Source organism: Myotis lucifugus, unplaced genomic scaffold (assembly GCF_000147115.1).
Source record: "Myotis lucifugus unplaced genomic scaffold, Myoluc2.0 scaffold_41, whole genome shotgun sequence".
NCBI lineage: Eukaryota > Metazoa > Chordata > Mammalia > Chiroptera > Vespertilionidae > Myotis > Myotis lucifugus.
The window spans coordinates 2,977,509-2,998,632 of NW_005871089.1; the positions used below are offsets into that span (position 1 = coordinate 2,977,509).

The following is a 21,124-nucleotide window of genomic DNA, read 5'->3' on the forward strand; positions in this document are numbered from 1 at the left end:
AGATTGAGTCAAACCTGAGTATCTAAGTGAGGGCAAGACCAGGAACTGGAAGTGTGGTGTGGAAGGCTCTGGCAGGTTCCTCGGGAAGGTAGGGGACCCTCTGGAGCCCCAGTGTTGGGTACTTCCTGTATACTTGCAGTTGCAGATGTGTCTCAGGAGTTGGAGAATAGTGTGCAGGAGTGACTGGGCCCCGGAAAGCAAGCTATGAGGGCACTCAACAGGTGTCAAGGAAACTTACACCATATTACAGCAGAGAATGCCCAGCTTAAGGCCTGGCCTCTATAAGACTTTCAAAGGGAAGCAGTTGCTGAAATCAGGACAGGCTGAGAGTGAAATCCAAGAAGACAGGAGCTAAAAATAGCCAGAGAGCAAAGGTTGGACCTTTTCATAAATGTCAACCCCAATGGTTGGGCTGTTTACCCTGAGCTCTCGGCTGAGGGAATCTGCATAGATCTAGTGTCTGGGTAGCCCCTCCTGCTGCTTCTCAGTGCCTGTCTGCTCCTCTTCCAGGAAACCCTAGCTGTCCTGTGGGCAGGGACGAGGAGCATACCCCAAGACTGTCCAGGGGATCCTAAGTCCATGGCCAAACAGGCCCCAGCTTGGCTGCATGACAACATGGTGACCTTTCCCGGGCCAGAAATCACTTGTCTTTGGAGTTCAAAGGTAGAGAGGGGCTCATGCACCAACCAAAGGGCATGTCAGTGAACAGCACTAATTTTCCAAACCGAACGTTTAAAGAGCATACAATAACTGAAAGAAGCAAAGCTGGAGGCCTACTACCATTTTAGAAGACCAGCCTTTAAATACCAAGTAATCAATTGTAGTCAGTCTATCTGTAGTTAAGCAGCGAAGTCTTGATGGTATAAACTTGCTTTGGAGTCAAATGGTCCCATGCCTTTTGAGTGCTGCCTGGAGTCCTTTGAGCCCAGGGAATGGGCTCTGCTCATTCCTGGATCCTGGCCTGGGGGCTGAGGGAGCTCCTTCCCTGCAGGGTCCAGGTGGCAGGCAGCAGGGTCTCACCTTGGCTCATGTCATCTGAGCATTGTTCAATGCACTGCTCCCAGGACCCCCAAGGAAAGGTGCCACTGAGCAGGGCATTCCCAGGGAGCTGCTGCCACCTCCTACCTGCCAGACTTGGTGAGGACGATTATGGCCCCACTGCAGCACTTGAAGGAGGCCTCCACGGCGCCCACGGCGGTGGCTTCTGTGGGGTCGCTGGTAATGGGCGCCAGGCGGCGGAGTTCCTCAAATAATTGCAAGTGGTAGATGGCGGCCTCTGCCTCACGGGCAATCTAAGGGAGCAACATCCGTCCAGAGGAACGAGAGGGGGACAGAGCTTTGTCAGAGCTGTGTCACAATGGGAGAGGGAGGGGAAGAGTTGCACAGACAGCTGGTGGGGAACACATCCCTGGGTGCAAAGGCCAAAAGGAACCCAATCACGGTAGGTTCTGAGCTGACCAAGATCAAGACTCGCAGGGACCAGTCCTTCACCAGGTGCCTGTGACACCACCTGTGCCTACCGAGCTACAGTCCCTTTGGTTCTGCCCTGCCCTGAGCTCCCTTGGCTAGCTTCCTGCAGATGAAAAAAAGAGGCTCTGAGCCCAGGCCCCAGGTGCAGGGCTGGGCCCTGGCTGTTTTCTAGAGCAGCTGGAGCAAGAGGCTGGTTATCCTACAGAGTTACCTGCCTTTAGGGCCCTACCTGCCAGACTCCGTCAGAACTATCAAAGCTGCCGCTAAACATTTATAAGAAGCCTCCACGCTGCCCATGGCCATGGCTTCCATGAGGTCTGTGGAGTGACGTGAGCCTCGCACAAGTTCTTCAAACAGCTGGCGGTGGAACATGGCTGCCTCAGCCTCACGAGCTATCTGTAAGGTTTAGGGGGAAGGGAGGCGAGGAAAGGGAAGGAGGAGGAAAAAAATATGAGAGACAACAACATGGAAAGACAGAATGAGGAATTAATCAGAGAATAAAGAGAAGGTAACTTTAGGTTAATTGGCTAAATCTGTCCTTCAGGCAGATGCGAAGAGGCAGGGTGACACAAGCCAGCTCAGGGGTATGTGAAGAATTTCCAGCCTCCACTGCGGCTGCTTCCCCTCCATCAGAGGGGAAATTGGTTCTTCCATTCTGGAAGGAATTTTGATTGGGGGTGGGGGTGAAGGGAGACAATATGGTGGCAGGTTCCAGTACCTTAGCATGGAAACATGTCCAGGCTGGGCCCGGGCCACTCCCTGGCAGGGCTTGATCACACTGCCTCATGACACAGCTGACAGGAAGAAACAGGCCCTCCCTCCTGACATGGCTGTCTAGTTCTCCAGGGCTTCCTGCCCAGCTTCCATGGAGCGCTTGGTTTGGCATGGGGCACAGGGGTGTTCCAATGGCCTGCCATGGAAACACACTGAGCAGCGCTGGAAATTGAAAGCCATGCGGCTTCACTGCGTTCTAAGCAGGAGGGTAGAAAACTGGCAAATTTGTCAGGATGACTCAACAGCCATGTGGAGACAGATGCCTGTGGAAGCAAGTTGAAGAAGACATCTGATTAAAATCTAATGAAAAGTCATGAGAAAGCCACTGAGTTATTTACAGACCACCTGCTCACATAACACTAAAAATTAGAAAGAAAATTTAAGTTTTAGAGGATTATAATGCAATCGTCAACAGCTTAGAGCAGCGGTTCTCAACCTGTGGGTCGAGACCCCTTTGGCGGTCGAACGACCCTTTCACAGGGGTCGCCTAAGACCATCCTGCATGTCAGATATTTACATTATGATTCATAACAGTAGCAACATTACAGTTATGAAGTAGCAACGATAATAATTTTATGGTTGGGTCACAACATGAGGGCCAGAAGGTTGAGAACCACTGGCTTAGAGAATAATGGGTGAGGGAAGAATCAGTAATATCATCTCATTAATTTGACAGATATGTGGCAGGATTCACTAGTTTTCTCTCTTCAAGAATGGAATGCATGCAGCCCAAAGGACAAGGGAGAGGAACAGAAACAGGAACTGAACCATAAAGGTACTGCCTAGTCCTTAGTTACAGGCCATTTACTGCATCGGTTAAGACACAGGAGAAAGGAGTTAACAGTTAAGAGAAGCTGTCAGCCAGTGTTAACTAGGGACATGGAAAGGACAGGCCAGCACCACCTGGCCTGGACCCCATAACTTATCTTATGAGCAGGGCCATGTAATCCGAGCCCTGCAGTTCTCTCTAAGGTGTCCATCTGTTATAGGGAAGATTGGGGTCTGGAAAAAATGGACATGAAGTGAGAGCCCAGAGCCTGATTCTTTGTTTCTGACCCCAGACCTGGCCTTACCTCCTGTGAGATTAGAGTGTTATGGTGCAGGACAGAACACTGGCTTCAAAGTCAGATATTGGTTCAAACTCAGGCTTTATATTACCATGTAATCCTCATCTATAAATTGGGTGACTTCTATATCTCACGGAGGCTATGAAGATTACATCAGTCTACATAGGGACTTACCAGACATTTAATAATTACAGTGAATATTTAATGTTAAGTTTATAATTAAACATATTCCACCTAATTCATTTTACAGATAAGGCCTTGAGACACATTAAAGTCCCTACATGTTTCATGGTTCAGTGTATCAGGTCACTCTTGTACCTGAGGCCATACATCTAAGCAAGGCAATTAGAGACTGGTGAGGTGTGGAGAGGCCCATAAATACACCAGCAGCCACTCCAGAGGTCACTGGTTCAAGGCCCACTGTCTCCTGGGAGAGAGTGGCTCAGGGTACCTGAGCATCAGAACAGCAAGCTTGTCTCACAAACGGGTGCATACTCGCCAGGGCCAAGGTGCACAGACATGTCAGGGACAGGATTTCCTCCTGGGGAATCCATGGGGGGTGCTGAAGACAGCCCAAAGGACAACTTTTGTTAAGACGTTTCAGTTCACCACTGAAATGGTATGAGATTATAAATGACGTCTTCTCTGGAAGCTAGTTAAACCTAATAATTGGACACAGAAAATGGAGGAAAGGAAGATACCTAGTCCAGAGGTTCTTTTCGGGGGTTGTTTTAAATTTGGGGAAATGCAGGAGAGGAGGTGTTGCACAAAGGGCATGGGGTCCTTTGTTGATTGAAAGAGAGTAGGAAGTTAAAGAAAACCCATTTCAGGATAAGATACAAATTCACTGAGCTACACATTATAAACACTGACCTAAGACTATTATGGGCAAGTTAATTTGTAGCACTCATTTTCTCAGGTATCATAACCCTGATAGCTGATCCCTACGTTCACTCTTCAGTAAGCTCTAGAGCAGGAGCAGACAAACCGTGACACACAGCCAGGCAGTGGGACATGCAGAGCAGAAAAGCCTTGAAAAGCTAGTTAGCTCCCTGGGCAGGGGGTGGGGGGGAGGGGAGGGGGAAGAGTCACCTCCAAGGCTCCACCAGATGCTCTCACTCCAGGGCCAGCCAGGATCAGCCATCCTTCCACCATTCTCTATTTGTGAACCTGTCACCTGTCACTTAAACCCCACTTTTTAGTCTAGGGTGAGTGCAACAACTCAGCACAGCAGGTCCAGCTGCAGACACCATGCAAGGCCAGCTCACAGTCAACTCAGTGTGGACAACAGTCTCCAGTACAGGCCCAGAGGCCCCTGTGGGGGAGTCCCCTGTCTGTGGGACAGGTGGGGAATCAAATGGAAGCCAAACAAAGGATGGCTAGGAGCAGGAGGCCTTGGCCTTTTCCAGAGCAGGGCAGAGAGAGGTACTAGGTCCTCTGGGCTGTGCAGAGGAAGAGGTACAAGTATCTTGATACTTGAGCCAAAGGAAGAACCAGAGTGATTGGGCTATGTCCAATCAGAGGGAAATAGGAGGGAGGATGTGGGAGGAAAGGCAGAACAGAAAAAACCAGACACACACCTCCTCACTCTTGTTGCAATTTGAAGGATAATAAAAAATGTGGGTGCAGAAGCCGAAAAGGCATTGGCTCTGTACAAGAGCTGCCTCCACCCCAGGCCGAGCCGAGCCCGAGCCCGGGAGACAGGCAGGCCCCAAGAACTCACCAGGTGCTGCATGCGCACAGCCTCCAGGGGGTAGTCCCCTTTGGCCGTCTCTCCAGACAGCATGATGCAGTCAGCTCCATCCAGGACTGCATTGGCCACATCACTGCCCTCAGCCCGGGTGGGACGGGGCTTCTTGATCATGCTCTCCAGCATCTGGGAGGAGACAGAGCATTAGTGAGACGTGGCCTGGGCTGTCTTCAGAGATGAATGACTGCAAGCTGACTCCCTGGAGAGTGTGTATGTACACAGAGTATGGCTTTGTGTAGGTGCACAGGGGGAAAGGAACATGTGTGTATGTGTTTGTGACGTGGGGAAGGGTCTGTGGAAGAAACAGGGCAAGCATCTGTAGTGAGAAGAGGCACATGCCTGTGTGGCACAGATGACAGGCTTTCCAGCTCGGTTGCACCGCCCGATCATCATCTTTTGAGCAAGGAAGACCTTCTCTGTAGGAATCTCAATGCCTAGATCACCACGAGCCACCATGATCCCATCACTGGCTTCCAGGATCTCATCAAACCTGATGGAAAGATGAAAGAAGAGAGGTTATATGGAACAGGGGTATGGTAATGCAAAGGAACTTTTCCTGGGATCCTCGGCCTTAGCTGTCCTTGCAGAACAGCCACCCATGATGTCACCATTGATACATGGAGGTGGGAGTTCCAGCTACCTCATTCCCTAGCATGGCCCAACAGTTCAGCCTGCTGGGTTTCTTCAGCACTAGTATGGATGCTTCATTAGGGACAGGCGCGGGGGTGAGGTTTCGTCTCAAGCCCCACGGGCTCATTTCTTTTCCATCTGCATCTTTTGCGGCCCCTTTGAGGTCCCTCTGCTAGCTACACTCCCAAGGCAGGAAGGAAACCTCAGGCCTGCGAAAAGCTCCCAACACAATGGTCCATGGCCTCTTCTGGCCCAGGAACCCGAGGGCTGCTCCTTGAGGCTGCTCCCCCTCCAACTTGCCAAAGGGAAGAGGACATATGGCTCTGCCTGGCCTGGGTCCAAGGTCAGCTGGCTTATCAGGATGGCAGAGGGAGGACCCCAAACTGCCTAATACAAAGGACATCTACACAAAGTCAAGGACCACAAGGTCACAATAGTGGGTAGGGCTGCTTCTTCCATCCTCCTCAAGCACACACCTAATCCACACGAGCAGGTCTAGGGCGGGGGTGGGCAACCCCTGGCACGCGTGCCAAACACGGCATGCCAGTAACTTTTGCTGGCACTCGAAATCCTCTCTTATAACTTCCATTTACAATTTTTTTCTTAATATAGACTTTTTTATTTGGAAGCAGAAATTTATTGACCTTAGATTGACTTGGAAAACATTGAAAAAAAGCGATTAGAGACAGGAGTACCAGAGAGAAGTGTCGAAAACGAACTATTGAGGACTTGGAACGCCATTCCAGAAAATTTTTTCTGTTTAAAAAACTTTGCAACAGCGTTACTCTCCATGTTTTCATCCACATACGCTTGTGAATCTTTGTTCTCAGTGATGAATTTTGTTAAGTCTCGTAATAGGAGTAGCCTGACGGATGAAAGTAGTAGCTGTGCATATCTCTGAAGGTCACGAAATATAAACCTGATGTAAAATCCCACTGATAATATCAAATGGAGTCATAAAGTTTTCTGTCGGACTATCAGTGTAATAAATGTAAATAAATGTATTTTTCATCATCATATACTGTGTTTTTGTTGCATTAATGAATTTTATTATTTCTTCAAGGTTCTTCACATACGTACACCTTAAGAGATACCAAGTAGGGGTAACATGGCCTCAAAAAATTAGGGTTGGCACGCAGAAGAATTTTGAGCCAGAGATTTTGCTGGTTTTCGCACGCACTCACAAAAAGGTTGCCCACCCCTGGTCTAGGGTTTTAGCTGCATTGAGTTGTGTTTTTAGTAGGAAACCAAAGAAGAGCTGTCACCACGCTGGCCACAATCATTTGGCTCTAGTTGGTGGGCACTGGGGAGGTGGTGAGCTGAGCTGGGACAATCTAAGCCTAGAGGAGAACCACATGCCCCTCTCCAGGAAGCTGATATTATGCCAGAGCTAGCCCGGTCACCCAGCCAGCTGCTTTCTAAGTGAAGACTAGGAAGCTATAATCTTCAGCATCAACCCCAGGCCCTGAGCTTCCTTCCACACGGCCCTTTCCGAAGAGCCTGCTGCTGCCTTTCCTCTGGGTGGCACCCCATTCCAGCAAACACAGGTAGTACTCCTGTAGCCCCATGGCTCCTGATCCTGTGAGCAGTGACCCTGTCCTCTCCAAGGCTGATCCCTGGGTCTCTGGAACAATGACAAGAAGCTGGCATTCTAATCACCTGGAAAGCTTTTTAAAAACATACCAACGCCTTCCACTTCTCCCCTGCAGATATTCTGTTTCGGTGGGTCTGGAACAAGCTAAGGCTGTGTTTTGATACACAGGCAGCCAGGTACTCACAGGGTACACCTGTTTCCTCAGAGAGCTGGGCTGGGGCAGAAGAAGGCAGGGACAGACGGTGGGGACTTACCTCCGAACTCCTTCATGATTTTCGATTTTGCTGATTATCTTGATGTTTTTTCCTTTTTCTCCCAGGACCTTCCTGACTTCATGGACATCAGATGCCTTGCGAATGAAAGATGCGAACACCATATCTACATTCTGCTCCACCCCAAACTTCAGATCCTGGATGTCCTTTTCTGACACGGCAGGCAGGTCCACAGCAGCCCCAGGGAGGTTCACACCCTTCTTGCTGCCCAAAGTGCCACCATTCTCCACTTCTGTGATCAGGAAGTCAGCACCTGTGTAAAATGGAGTAGATGGGGAGGCAGGGCAATGAGGGCATGTGTCCTCAACAGGAAGGGGAGAAACGAAAAGCCGCTGCCTCTGTCCCCAGTACAGTGAACTGGGAAGCAGCACATCATGGGCAGTGGGAGCCATACTGCCAGAGTCCAAATCCCGATTCCACTGACTGCGTAACCTTAGACAAGTGAATTAATCTCTCTGTGACTCAGTTTCCTCACATGTTAAATAGGAATAATACCTCCTCATAAGGTTGTCTTAAAATTTAAACAAATTATCATGTAAAATGCTTAGACTAGTGCCTGGCACTTAAATGAGCTATCATTCCCAGAAACACTGGAGTCCTGTACATATCACATTGATGGATGGAGGAGAGAAGCAGAAAGCTCAAAGCAGTGAGGATGCATAAAAAGAAATCTTATATACTCCCCAAGAGCATGATTAAGCAGGACTCAAAGTCTTTTTTTGAGGATAAGGAGTTATTATAAAGGGAATTCCTGGGAATACAGACTCAATCTTGCTGTCAGCCGAATAAGCTACCTCTCTTCCTATGTCCAAGAAATTTAGAGATGGAAGCCGGTTTTAAACATACCTTTCTCCTTCACCTGCAGAGAAATCAGTCCATCATCCACGTAGATCTTGCTGCCCACTTCCACCACCTTGCAAATATTCTTGTAGTCCAGCCACAGGGTGTTTTCGTCACACTTGTCCATGTAGGCGTTATCTAGAGTGATCTTGAGAGTGGCCCCTTTCTTCAGCTCCACTTCCGCGGTGCCACTCTGCAGGCAAGAGAGTAAGCCCCGAGTCTAAACTTCAGAGGCCAAGCAGGCCCTGGCAGGGAAAGAAATGCTTTCCTCCAGGGAACAATGCTCAAATCTTGTGTAGAAGTAACAGTAAAGATTTTTTCCTTGGGGAATAAATCATCATATTGCCTAACTTAGTATATTTAAAGGAAATAACCCCAGAAATGCCTACAATGTTCTAGTTATGCTATTTAATGATAGGGGAAAAGAGACAAATTGCTCCCCAAAGGTAGAGATTTAGAAGTAGTTTTTTCGAGTAAAAAGGTTCCTTTTTAGTATCGTTTCTTAGCCAAGTAGATTAAATCAACATTTTTACAGCGATGAATACAACCTTCATTTATACTCCTAAACTCTGAGGAATGTGGCTTCCAGGAGGGCGGGGACAGCTGAGGACATCTCTGGGCCCCGACCCCTGCACCTTCCCCCTCACTTCTCCCCAGGATACTCACGCCCTTGATGAGCCCAGTGCGGATCTCAGGTCCTTTAGTGTCCAGGGCCACAGCAACTGGCCCGGTAAAAGAATGGGATCAGAAGCAAAGCTTTCAGTGGCCGTGCGCACGTTCTTGATGGTCTCTGCATGGTACTGGGGGGAAGGAGGGGCAATGATAAGCGTCCTCCCACACGCCAGGTCAGGGTCTAGCACTGGAGCTGATGCTGATCACTCAGGAAAGACCCGTGGATGTTCTAGACCTCCTCCACCATTGTCTAGTCCAGCGGTCGCCAACCTTTCTGACTCACGGACTACCAGTGGTCCACCGGTTGGCGACCGCTGGTCTAATCTCAGCACCATCCGTGCACTGAGTACCCACCCGCCCTGCTTATTTCAAGCTCCTTGGCTTCCACCACTTCTACCAGAGCACTCATTCACTTCAAGGGTAAATCTTAGAAACTTTTCAGAGTATTGCCACTAAAAACCATTAAAGGCATGGGTGTAAACACGTCTCAACATAAAGAAGCCTGTGTTCCCAATTTATAATAGCTAAGATCTGGAAATAGCCCAAGTGTCCATCAGTAGATGAGTGGATAAAAAAGCTGTGGTATATTTATACCATGGAATACTATGCAGGAGTAACAAAGAAGAATTTCTTACCCTTTGAGACAGCATGGAGGGACCTAGAGAGTATCATGCTAAGTGAAATAAGTCAGTCAGAGAAAGACAAGTATCACATGATCTCACTCATATGTGGAATCTAAGTAACAAAACAAAGTGATGAAGGGAGTGGATCCAGAGACATGGCAGCATGGAACAGAGTGCGGAATCTCAGAGGGAAGGTGGGGTGGGTGGGAGGTAATCAACCAAAGACCTTGTATGCATATATGCATAACCCATGGGCACAGACAATAGGGTGCTGAAGGCCTGGGGGGGGGGCGGGCGGCGCTGGACGGGGTCAATGGGGAGAAAAGGGGACATATGTAATACTTTCAACAATAAAGAACTATTTTTTTTCTTTTTTTTAAAATATATTTTATTGATTTTTTTACAGAGAGAAAGGGAGAGGGATAGAGAGTTAGAAACATCGATGAGAGAGAAACATCGATCAGCTGCCTCCTGCACACTCCCCACTGGGATGTGCCCGCAACCAAGGTACATGCCCTTGACCGGAATCGAACCTGGGACCCTTGAGTCCGCAGGCCGACGCTCTATCCGCTGAGCCAAACCGGTCAGGGCAAGAATTATTTTAAAAAAAGAAAAAAAAAGAGTACTTCCTCTTATACCTCTAGTTCCACTCCTCAGAAGTATTTGCAACACTTTTTTCCATTTCTTACATTGGGTATTTTCTGTTATATTTCAAAAACAAAGAGGAACTTTGCAACTATTATTGGTATTATGTGTCTTCGGCTTGGTTGATTTGGTAGGGTTTATGTATTAAAATCTCTCTCTCTTTCTTTCTTCCCAATAATTTGGGGGGCAGGAGGGAAGAAGCCTGTGTCCCCTCAATGGTTCTTTTTTTCTCAGAACTCATCAAATAAAGCAGACAACAGGAGTAAAAGGTCCAGGCTTGTGTTTGGATAATACTGGTCTGTCAATCAGATGCTGAGTAGATTTGGTAATTCTGAGCTTTTCCTCTATTGATTCCAGCTACAATTCAAACTTAAAGTTATTTATTTAAGTAACAGTGGCCCAAGCTAAATAAAAGGTGGCCTATTCCTAAGGTCATGCAGGCCTATTTTCACAATTACTTTCTAGAGACTGAAGTGGAATAGGGAAAGATGGAAATATGCCTTTCTCTGAACTAACTGCCCTTTGCTATTTTCATTTCTCCCTTGCAACAATCCTGACTTCAATCTCCCTCCCTCCCTTCCTAAATAATTTTTATTGATATCAGAGGAAGGGAGAGGGAAAAAGAGATAGAAACATCAATGATGAGAGAGAATCATTGATCAGTTGCCTCCTGCACATCCCACACTGGGGATGGAGCCCACAACCCAGGCATATGCCCTGACTGGGAATCGAACCGTGACCTCCTGGTTCATAGGCTGACACTCAACCACTGAGCCACTCTGGCTGGGTCAGTCTTCTTTCTTAAGCCCTTTCTCTTTTCCACTTGCCATTACCGTTTGACTCAAAGCTAAGATGTCAAAAGTTCTTAAAAAGTGTAATCAATATGGCATTGCTGGTAACAGAGGCACCCCATTCAGCACTGTGTGGGCCCTGTCCTTTAACCACCACTGCCCAGGAGAGCAGCTCCTGCAAGTAAGGCCAGAGAGAGGAGCTGAACCAGAGTTTACTCTCCAAGCATGGTGTTGCCTAAAGCTTGTGTCTGAAAAGCCTCAGCTCCTAATTCAGGCATGCTTTATAATGAGGACCATTGGCTTTTTTGAGGTAGAGGTCCTTATTGTAAAAGTTATGAAAATTTATATTGCCGACTTGCAATAAAATAGTACTGAATAGAATACAGAAATAGTTTAAAGGAATGGGTGTTGAATACTGTCAAATACCTTTTCTTCAGAATTGATGTAAGAGAATACATGAAGCACTTAGAACAGAAATGAGCACATAGTAATTATTTAATGAGTGTTACCTATTATCAACTTCTACTACACTGATCACACTTTAATCCCATTGTGAACTGTGTGTCTAGAATAAAATTTACTTGGTCAGGGTCATGACTTTAATACACTACTGGGTTTAGACTGTTAAAATCAGCTCATGGCTCAATTTGTCAAATTTATTTTCTACTTCATTAAACTATTCTTTTAAGTAAATTCCTTTCTTTCACTCTTTTAAAGTTATTTTAGGTTTTCCCCCTAGTATTTTGTATTAAATATGCATTTATTTCATTTACTTTCAGACTCTTGCTTTCTGACAAGTGGATTTAAGTTTACAAGTTTTCTGATTAATATATTAGACTTTATTCTCAATTTCCAAAAAAAGATAAGCCAGAGAATGTGGCCTATATAATTTCTACTTTATAAAACTTTAGGTTTTTTTGATGCCTAATATATTTTTGAATTATTAGCATACTTTATTTTGAAAAAATATTTTTACTAATTTCAGAGGAAGGGAGAGGAAGGGAGAGGGAGAGTAAGATAGAAACATTTAATGATGAGAGGGCATCATCAATCGGCTGCCTCCTGCATGCCTCCCACAATGGGGATTGAGTATGCAACCCAGGCATGTGCCCTGACCAGGAATCGAACCACAACCTCCTGGTTCATAGATCGACATTCAACAACAGAGCCACGCCAGCCTGGCAAACATCCGTGTTTTTAAAACGCCCAGCCTGTTTCATCCGTGTTTTTAAAACGCCCAGCCTGTTTCGTATTCCAGGCGGAAAGTATACGTGTTAGATAATCATGCATTTATGTCTTGTAGATAAAATCATATACACAAACCAATTAGATCATCAGGTATTATATTATCAAATCCACTAAGTTGGTCATCTTTTGGTAGGCTTACTGAAGTCTTCCACTGTGGCTGTGGCTTTGTTGGATGTTACCAATTGGTAAAGAATTGCATCACTCAATGCTGCCCTCGTGGAAAAGTCTAAATTTAGGTTGGTCAAGTCAGTATTTCTGGCCAACATAGCATTATGGGACCACATGCCCATGTGAACTGATAAAAGTGGGGGCCAGCCCTAACCGGTTTGGCTCAGTGGATAGAGCGTCAGCCTGCGGACTGAAGGGTCCCCGGTTCGATTCCGGTCAAGGGCATGTACCTTGGTTGTGGGCACATCCCCAGTGTGCAGGAGGCAGCTGATCGCTGTTTCTCTCTCACTGATGTTTCTAACTCTCTACCCCTCTCCCTTCCTCTCTGTAAAAAATCAATAAAATATATTAAAAAAAAAAAGTGGGGGCTAGAGATACTGTGTAAAGCTGTGAAGAGATCAAATGCAGCCAGTGGATGTTCCTCTATCAGAGTGAGGGAGAAAAAGCAATTTCAATGTTCTGCTTAGAAGAGCATTTAAAATGTTAAGAGCCCCAGAGGCTAGTCAAGAGCCACGATGCACAAACTATAACTTGTTTACATTACATTATATAATAGTAGGACAATTTCAGGTCAGCTTCCAAAGCCCAGATCCCAGGGACAACCTCATCCTGGCCAAAAACCGAAAATAAACCCACACGAAGGACTTGGGTTTTTTTTCCCAATTCCAATGCTAATCTGTGAATAAGAGTTAAAGCACAGATTACCTCCAAATGTCTCTAAGTTAAATCCCTGAGCCCGCCCCCATCCAGCAGGTGCAGCAGACAGCACTTGCCCTGGCCATTTCAGGGCTGTGCGGTTTTATTTTACTGGATGGAAGAGGCCATAAAGCCCAGTTAAAGGTCAACATCTTAAACTCTATTTCTGCTCCCTCCCCTGCACACAGGAGACCCTGAATCCCTGATCTAGCAGCAGGGATCAATAGTGAACCCATTTTCACTAATGTCTTTAGCTCTCTTTGGGCTAAGTAATTCCTGGCGACTCCTGCGGAGGACCCCCTTTGGAAAATTACAGAATGTCATGGCGTGTTTTAACCTGCCCGTGGTGCCTGCTGAGCAGCTCCTCTGAACCTGGTCAGGTCTCCATGACATTTGGAGGCCGGCTACCTGCCAGGCCATAGGCTGTTTACGGAAAATGGGTTGGGAACCTATGATGAAGTCTCATGTTTCCAGAGAGGAGGAATTCACCTCTTGGATTGCTCTTTCTGAGGCTTTATTTTTAGTCTAAACTTAACACCAACTTCCAAATACCAGAGGGCAACCCCTCACCCCCGCCCATATAGGGTAGCATTCTCTTTATTCAGAAGTCAAGAGTGGGGAAAGTTTGGCCCTAGCCATTTGGCTCAGTGGATAGAGTGTCAGCCTGTGGACCAAAGTCCCGGGATTGATTCCGGTCAAGGGCACATACCTTGGTTGCAGGATCCTCCCCCGCCCAGGCCCTGGTCAGGCCTCATGCAGGAGGCAACCAATCGATGTTTCTCTCTGTCTTTCTCTCTTCTACTCTCCCAAAAATCAATGTAAAAATATCCTCAGGTGAGGATTAACAAAAGACAACAAACAAACAGAAAAAAGAGCAGGGAAAGTTTGGCTCATCCATTACTCTTCTATCAATGCCAGTGTGAAATCTCAGGGCCTATGGTTGAGCCTGAAGGCTTTTAAATGGCATTCTGGCCTTGGGAACAGAAGCAGGAATGGAGGGCTTCCCAAGAGCTGCCTGGTCCCTGGTAAGGCCAGTGTCCACAGGTCAAGTCAGCTTGTAAACAGCCCAGCACTAATACAATCCTACCAGCTTCCTGGGAAAGAGCTAGGACTTGCAGCCTTGGGAAGGGAGAGATTGGGAACACAATGCTGATGAAGTGGGGAATAAATGCCAGACAGTTAGTGCTTTGTGAGACTGACGCACTCCCTACTGTGCCAACAGCGCACCTGCTAGTGCTTTAAACTCAGTCCTTAACTTGCCATAGTGGAAACCCTTCTCCTGGACCTGCCTAGTTCTCTTGGTCTAAACTAGGCCAGAACCAACATGTAGGGTGACCTTCTGGCTCGTCACTGCATTATGAGCCGGTACAGAAACCCTGGGTGGGAGTGTCAAGCCCTACGGCCAAGACACCTAGCGGCTCAGGGAGGGTTCCAGTAGAATCCTTCCACTTTCCTTTGTGAGGACTAATGGTAGCCCAGGTATGTGGGAGAACCATGGCCACTGACAAAGAAGGTCTTCGTTTAAGGAGACATGGCCAGTTGAGATGGCAGGAGAGGGGAAAAGGAGAGAAGGAATAGGCTAGTGAAGGCCTTTTCCCACTGGCTGTAAACCCCAGACTCGTTCTTGCCTGGTCCACTGGTGCCAAATAAGCACTGCATCTTACAAGCCATCTCAGTGGCCAAACTGTCTACCAAGGCTCACCTCGTGAGTTCCATGAGAAAAGTTCATGCGAGCCACATTCATTCCAGATTTAATCATCTCCTTCAACATCTCCACCGATCGGGAAGCAGGACCTAGTGAACAAAGTTTTAAAGACATAAGTCTTAATTATTCAAAGGATTAACACTTGAAACTTGCTTAGGATTAAAGAACTCTTGATATGTTGCTCTCCCTGAAGCCAGATGTCCAACCACAGAATCTTGGTTGCACAGAGAATGACAAGAAGATCTTCCTTGGTCTTGGAGATGATCCTACAGAAATACGCGAAGGAAGATGCCTTCTTCATTTTGCCGTTAGCAGAAACAAAGCATACTAATTCTTTATTGCAGCTTCCTATGGTCTGAGTGCCCACAAGAATCTGTGTAGAACAGTGATGGCGAACCTATGACACGCGTGTCAGAGGTGACACGCGAACTCATTTTTTTGGTTGACTTTCCTTTGTTAAATGGCATTTAAATATATAAAATAAATATCAAAAATATAAGTCTTTGTTTTACTATGGTTGCAAATATCAAAAAATTTCTATATGTGACACGGCACCAGAGTTAAGTTAGGGTTTTTCAAAACGCTGACACGCCGAGCTCAAAAGGTTCGCCATCACTGGTGTAGAATCTCACTCATCACCCAGGTTTGCTGCATTTATTCTTTTTAGGAGAAAAGATCACTTCACATGAAGCCTTGTGTTAGAGGAGGGACACACCCACTCACCAATGGTACAGATGATGCCAGTGTTCCGGGCCGTGATGGGCGGCGAATCAATGTCCAGGCGGCACATGTGCTCCAGGAACGTGTCAGCCATGGCTGCATGCAGCTGCTGCGTCTGAATGAAGGCAGTCCCGACATCGCTCTGGGGCTTCGACATGGCTTCTGAGGTCCTGGGTCCAGGGGAATTGAAGAGTGTGTTGAGTTTGAGAAGCCTGGGTTGTTCGACACTGCTTGGCACAGGAGGCCGTTTCCTGCTTACACATTAACTCAATAAGCACGTTTTGTGCACAAGCCACAGGGAGCCCTGCATACTCTGACTACGTGGGTGTTCCTCAAGTCAGGCAAAGGGCTCACGGGACCATGAGCAAGTTAAAACCGCAGACCCAATCAATGCATGTACTTCCCAGGCATCCACTGTAAGCAGATCTCCCTCACACTGGCCTAGTTTCTACCTTGACAGCTTTCCTGATAATCCTATAAATATTATCATTTTACATGCCCCGAAGGAGCTTCCTCAAAAGAAAATTGTAACCACCTTCCAGCGATATAAACAACTGACTCCTAGTTTAGAACCTCAGCAAATCTAGATCTTTGTATGATAAGTTGTCTCAAAGCTACAAATATCTGCGAAGGGTGGGGCATTCACATTGCATCTTAACAATCCCCACTCAAACTCCAAGTGATGTTCCTGGTTCTGAAGACAACCACCACTCAGGCAGTCCTCCTAGCTCCGGAGTCCTAGATTTCCACTCACCCAAAGCACCATATAAATTCATTTGACTCGCCCAAGTAGGTCCTAGCCCACTGATAAGCAATAAAAACCAATCCCCGGGCACGAAACAAAGTCCCACTGGAATTCTGAATGCAAAATCTTTTGTCCCAGGAGTATGTACCTAAAAACCACATCTGCTTTTGCTCAGGACTTTAGGATGTGCAAAGCAATTTGCATAAAGTCAAGGATAACCACAATGGCTCTAGTCTAGTTCTAAAATGAGCTGTATTTGCAACAAGAGGAGATTAAAGTTGCTTGTCAAATCTTTTTCCTGATGCACCATCCTAACTGCCCTTTGAAGTCTGACAAGCACACCACTCCCAGTAACAAAGACCATCTGTTCCAGGTAATTAACCAGCAAAGGTTACAATCCTGACAACTGTCCTGACCTTTGCTTTTCTGCATTACTGACTTATAACTAAACTCACTCAGTCAGTTCGTTAGCTGATTTGAGACAAAGAAGTGAGAAGCTTGTGGCCAGTGCTCTGAAGAATTGTCAGGCAAGGATGCCCGCAGAAGCTTGACACTCCTCATCAGAAGGCTGTCCCTCTCCTCCAGTTCTCAGACCAAGGGCCATTCCTTCTAAAGTCCTCAAGCTTAAATGCTTCAGCCCAGGCTTAGGAACAAATCCCTTTTTAGCCCTGTCCCACCTCCTCCTCAGTCTCAGGACTCCAAATACCCCCACACCCTCCCAATACATATAACCTTACTACTTCTCCTCCTCCATCCCTGACTTTGTGGCTTCTCTGGGTGGATCCAGAAGAGCATGCAACTAAACTCATCTTTGCCATCTTCAAGAAACCTGGTAAAAGCCCCAGCCCTACCTTGACAGCTTTCCTGATAATCCTATAAATATTATCATTTTACATGCCCTGAAGGAACTTCCTCAAAAGAAAATTGTAACCACCTTCCAGTGATATAAACAACTGACTCCTAGTTTAGAACCTCAGTAAACCACAGCCATCCAACCCAAAGACTGTGTCATGAACAAAATAAGGTCTGAATGACTGGGTTGGAGTAACTAACCCCACTCCTTGCTCTGTGACCAGTTGTGAGCAAACCTTTTGTCAGCTGTTAAAAACTAATGGCTATAAGTCTTCAACTACAGAATCTAAAACTTTTAAAATAAAAAACAAGATACCGGCTAACTATTCCACATTCCAAACACACTGTTCCTTTTCACTGTGCATTTCCTAGTAACTCCCTAATACTTACCAGGTCTCCAAAAATCAACGTCAACCCTCTCCTCCATGACCTATTTTGTTCTGTACCTTTAAGCACTTGGACATATCCCAGTGTCTGTTGAATACCTTTTCGTGTGTCTTAATGCCTCTTTGTCAAAATCAAAGTTGTACCTCCACTCTCCCATGCCAAATCTGAGGAACTTCTGATTTACAGCAGGATGGCTGGACAGCCAAGGTCCTTGTACTTGCACTCACAGTTGAAGCAGGGCTTGCATGCCTTCAGAACACCCAGCCAGGCTTAAATAAGTATGGCTGTTAAGGGAACATGACTGAGGAGATGTACCCTGCTGGTGGCATATGGAGCAACTGGAATACAAAGGCCTCACTGGGGCCTCCAAGTAGAAAGAGCCATCCAACCCAAAGACTGTGTCATGAACAAAATAAGGTCTGAATGACTGGGTTGGAGTAACTAACCCCACTCTTCTTTAAAAGCATCAGCTGGCCCTAACCAGTTTGGCTCAGTGGATAGAGCATTGGCCTGCGGACTGAAAGGTCCCAGGTTCGATTCCGGTCAAGGGCATGTATCTTGGTTGCAGGTACATCCCCAGTAGGGGGTGTGCAGGAGGCAGCTGATGGATGTATCTCTCTCATCGATGTTTCTAACTCTCTATCCCTCTCCCTTCCTCTCTGTAAAAAAAATCAATAAAATATATATATATAAAAAAAAGCATCAGCTGGCTCTTCACTAGACCTGAGACATTAGGGTCCCCTTGCAAAGATCTGGCTGGGGCCACTGATTACTGGTCATACCTCGTGTTCTCTGGGCTTGGGCTTCCGGTGACATAATGCTCTTTTTTTGGCTCAGGGTGGCTCCTTGGCCCCACTTGCAAAGACTGCTCGGAGCTGAGTAAGGTTTTCCCTGCGGAGCTGTACAAGGATTAAGGTGTGAAAGCCGAGTATAACTAAAGCTCTTTGGGGTAATGGAAAAATTACTTTAATAACCAGGTATCCAGGTGGTAGCTGCTCCTAGAGATTCAGCTATGTTACTAAATTAAGCATACATAAAAGGACTAGAAGGATAGCTACCCAAATATTAACAGTATGTTGTCAGGATGATAGAAGTACAGCAAAATTTTTTCTTGTCTTTATTAACTAATTTACTAATATGAAAAACTTTTATAATAAGAAAAATTACAAACATATCTCTTTAAAAACAATATATTTACAAGCATCCTGGTAAAAGTGTTGAAATTAAAAACAAATATGATGCCCTGGCTGGTTTGGCTCAGTGGACAGAGCGTCAGCCTGGGGACTGAAGGGTCCTGGGTTTGATTCCCGGTCAAGGGCACATGCCTAGGTTGCGGGCTCAATCCCCAGTAGGGGCCGTGTAGGAGGCAGCCGATTAATGATTCTCTCTTATCATTGATGTTTCCCTCTTCCCTCTCCTTCTCTGAAATCAATAAAAAAATGTGTGTGTGTGTGTATGTGTGTATACACACACATATATAAATACATATAGCAAAAACAAAAATACAAATATGAATCTCCTGGTTCTATTACGCAATTGCTGTTTTATATACTTCAGGAATACCCTGTTTAAGTGTGGCAGGTAAGATAATGCATCTTAGGCCCTAGGTCACAATTGGACAGTTTCACCAGCTTAAGAAGGTCACCCCCGCCCCCCACCACCACCCGTGTGGCTCAGGGGTTGAGCATCAACCTTGAACCAGGAGGTTATGGTTCAATTCCCCTGATCAATGATTCTCTCTCATCATTGATGTTTCTATCTCTCCCTTCCTCTCTGAAATCAATAAAAACATTAAAAAATAAAAAAAGGTCAACCTGATGCATTCAGAACCTCAAAGCAAATAAATAAAATAAAAATATTAATAATATAGTTCATAGAAAAATTTAATGCCAAAACCTGTTAGTTATGTGACCAAATCCAGCAAGCTTCTTTTCTTGTTTAGTCTGTCCTCAGGCTTCATAGCAAAATCTTTGTTACAAAGGTGTTCTGATACAGAAGGCCTGCCTCCAGGACCAGGGATGCCATTAGCAGATACAATTATATTGGGCTCAAACACTAACCCTATTTCACCATCTCAAATTAAATCAAGGTTTACAAGCTCTGATCTTATGTTCACCCAGTTATATTTGTTCACAAAAATAACTAATAAAAACTTATCTGGGCCGTAACCGGTTTGGCTCAGTGGATAGAGCGTCGGTCTTCGGACTCAAGGGTCCCAGGTTCAATTCCGGTCAAGGGCATGTACCTTGGTTGCGGGCACATCCCCAGTAGAAGGTGTGCAGGAGGCAGCTGATAGATGTATCTCTCTCATCGATGTTTCTAACTTTCTATCTCTCTCCCTTCCTCTCTGTAAAAAATCAATACAATATATTTTTAAAAAAACTTATCTGGTATTTGAGTGGAAATACATACCAGTAATAAAAAAAAACTTGCTTGTCAGCAAGCGAGTCCAGACTCCTACAAGGTCTCAGCATGTTCTTAAAGGCTTCTACCAAACCAGAGACCTCATGTTGTATCCCTGGCTCACCAACTAACTGGTCTCCCCTGCCTGTCTCCAAGGACCTCCAGGAACCTCTTCTCCAGAGCACAAGCTGCCAATCCCACCCACCACCTAGAATTCTGCCTAAAACACTTTCTGAAAAGCCAGTCCTGGTTTCGCAGGGCCTGCCTCTGGGAAGAGCTCCCTGCCTCATGCTGGCCGCCTGGACAGTACCTGCCAGGACATGCTGCCCAGCCCTGTCAGGCTGACTCACTACTGCACCCTCCTCCTTGGGAGGCACAGACATGCAGAGCCAACCTCCGGGCAGCAGTGGAAGCCCGGTGTATCCACTGATGGCGGGAAACGCCGTGCCCAGGTACAGGAGCTTTATTCTTGAGCCTGAGGCCCTGCAGTAGGATCTTCCTCAGAGCCATTTCTCCTGTGTTGGAAACAAGACACCATCAGAAGCCTCAGGACAGGCTGACAGGACAGAGTAGGCAGTCAGCTCAGCTCCAGGTGCTCCTATTTCCACCTTTCCTTTCTTCTCAAGTGGCTCCTGGCTCTCTAAAGCTATAGTGTCATTTGTGCCACGCCTCAGAAACCAGCAGGGAGTTGGGGGATTCATACAAAAAACCCCAACGTGCCCTGACTGGTTTGGCTCAGTGGATAGAGCGTCGGCCTGCAGACTAAAGGGTCCCAGGTTCGATTCCGGTCAAGGGCATGTACCTTGGTTGCGGGCACATCCCCAGTGGGGAGTGTGCAGGAGGCAGCTGATTGATGTTTCTCTCTCATCAATGATTCTAACTTTCTATCCCTCTCCCTTCCTCTCTGTAAAAAATCAATAAAATATATTTTAAAAACAAAACAAAAAACCAACATTTCTTAGAGCCTATACTGTGGGCAAGCTGTTCTGGGAAAGATTCACACTTCACTCCACCAAGTCTATGTCTCACAAAGGCCCAAATCATTCTGCGTGGTCTATGAACTTATCCATGC

The 21,124-nt window shown here is 46.4% G+C and overlaps 1 protein-coding gene across 1 annotated transcript in view; it reads right to left on the reverse strand.

Moving 5' to 3' along the window:
* Window positions 1–21,124, reverse strand: part of PKM (pyruvate kinase M1/2) — a 29,309-nt gene that overhangs the window by 2,221 nt on the left and 5,964 nt on the right. The window contains 10 exon segments of the mRNA XM_014455005.2: window positions 1,126–1,292; window positions 5,035–5,187; window positions 5,401–5,551; window positions 7,540–7,810; window positions 8,404–8,590; window positions 9,064–9,126; window positions 9,129–9,197; window positions 14,943–15,034; window positions 15,669–15,835; window positions 18,432–18,548. Coding sequence (XP_014310491.1) covers window positions 1,126–1,292; window positions 5,035–5,187; window positions 5,401–5,551; window positions 7,540–7,810; window positions 8,404–8,590; window positions 9,064–9,126; window positions 9,129–9,197; window positions 14,943–15,034; window positions 15,669–15,822 — 1,307 coding nt within the window. The 5' untranslated portion in view covers window positions 15,823–15,835; window positions 18,432–18,548.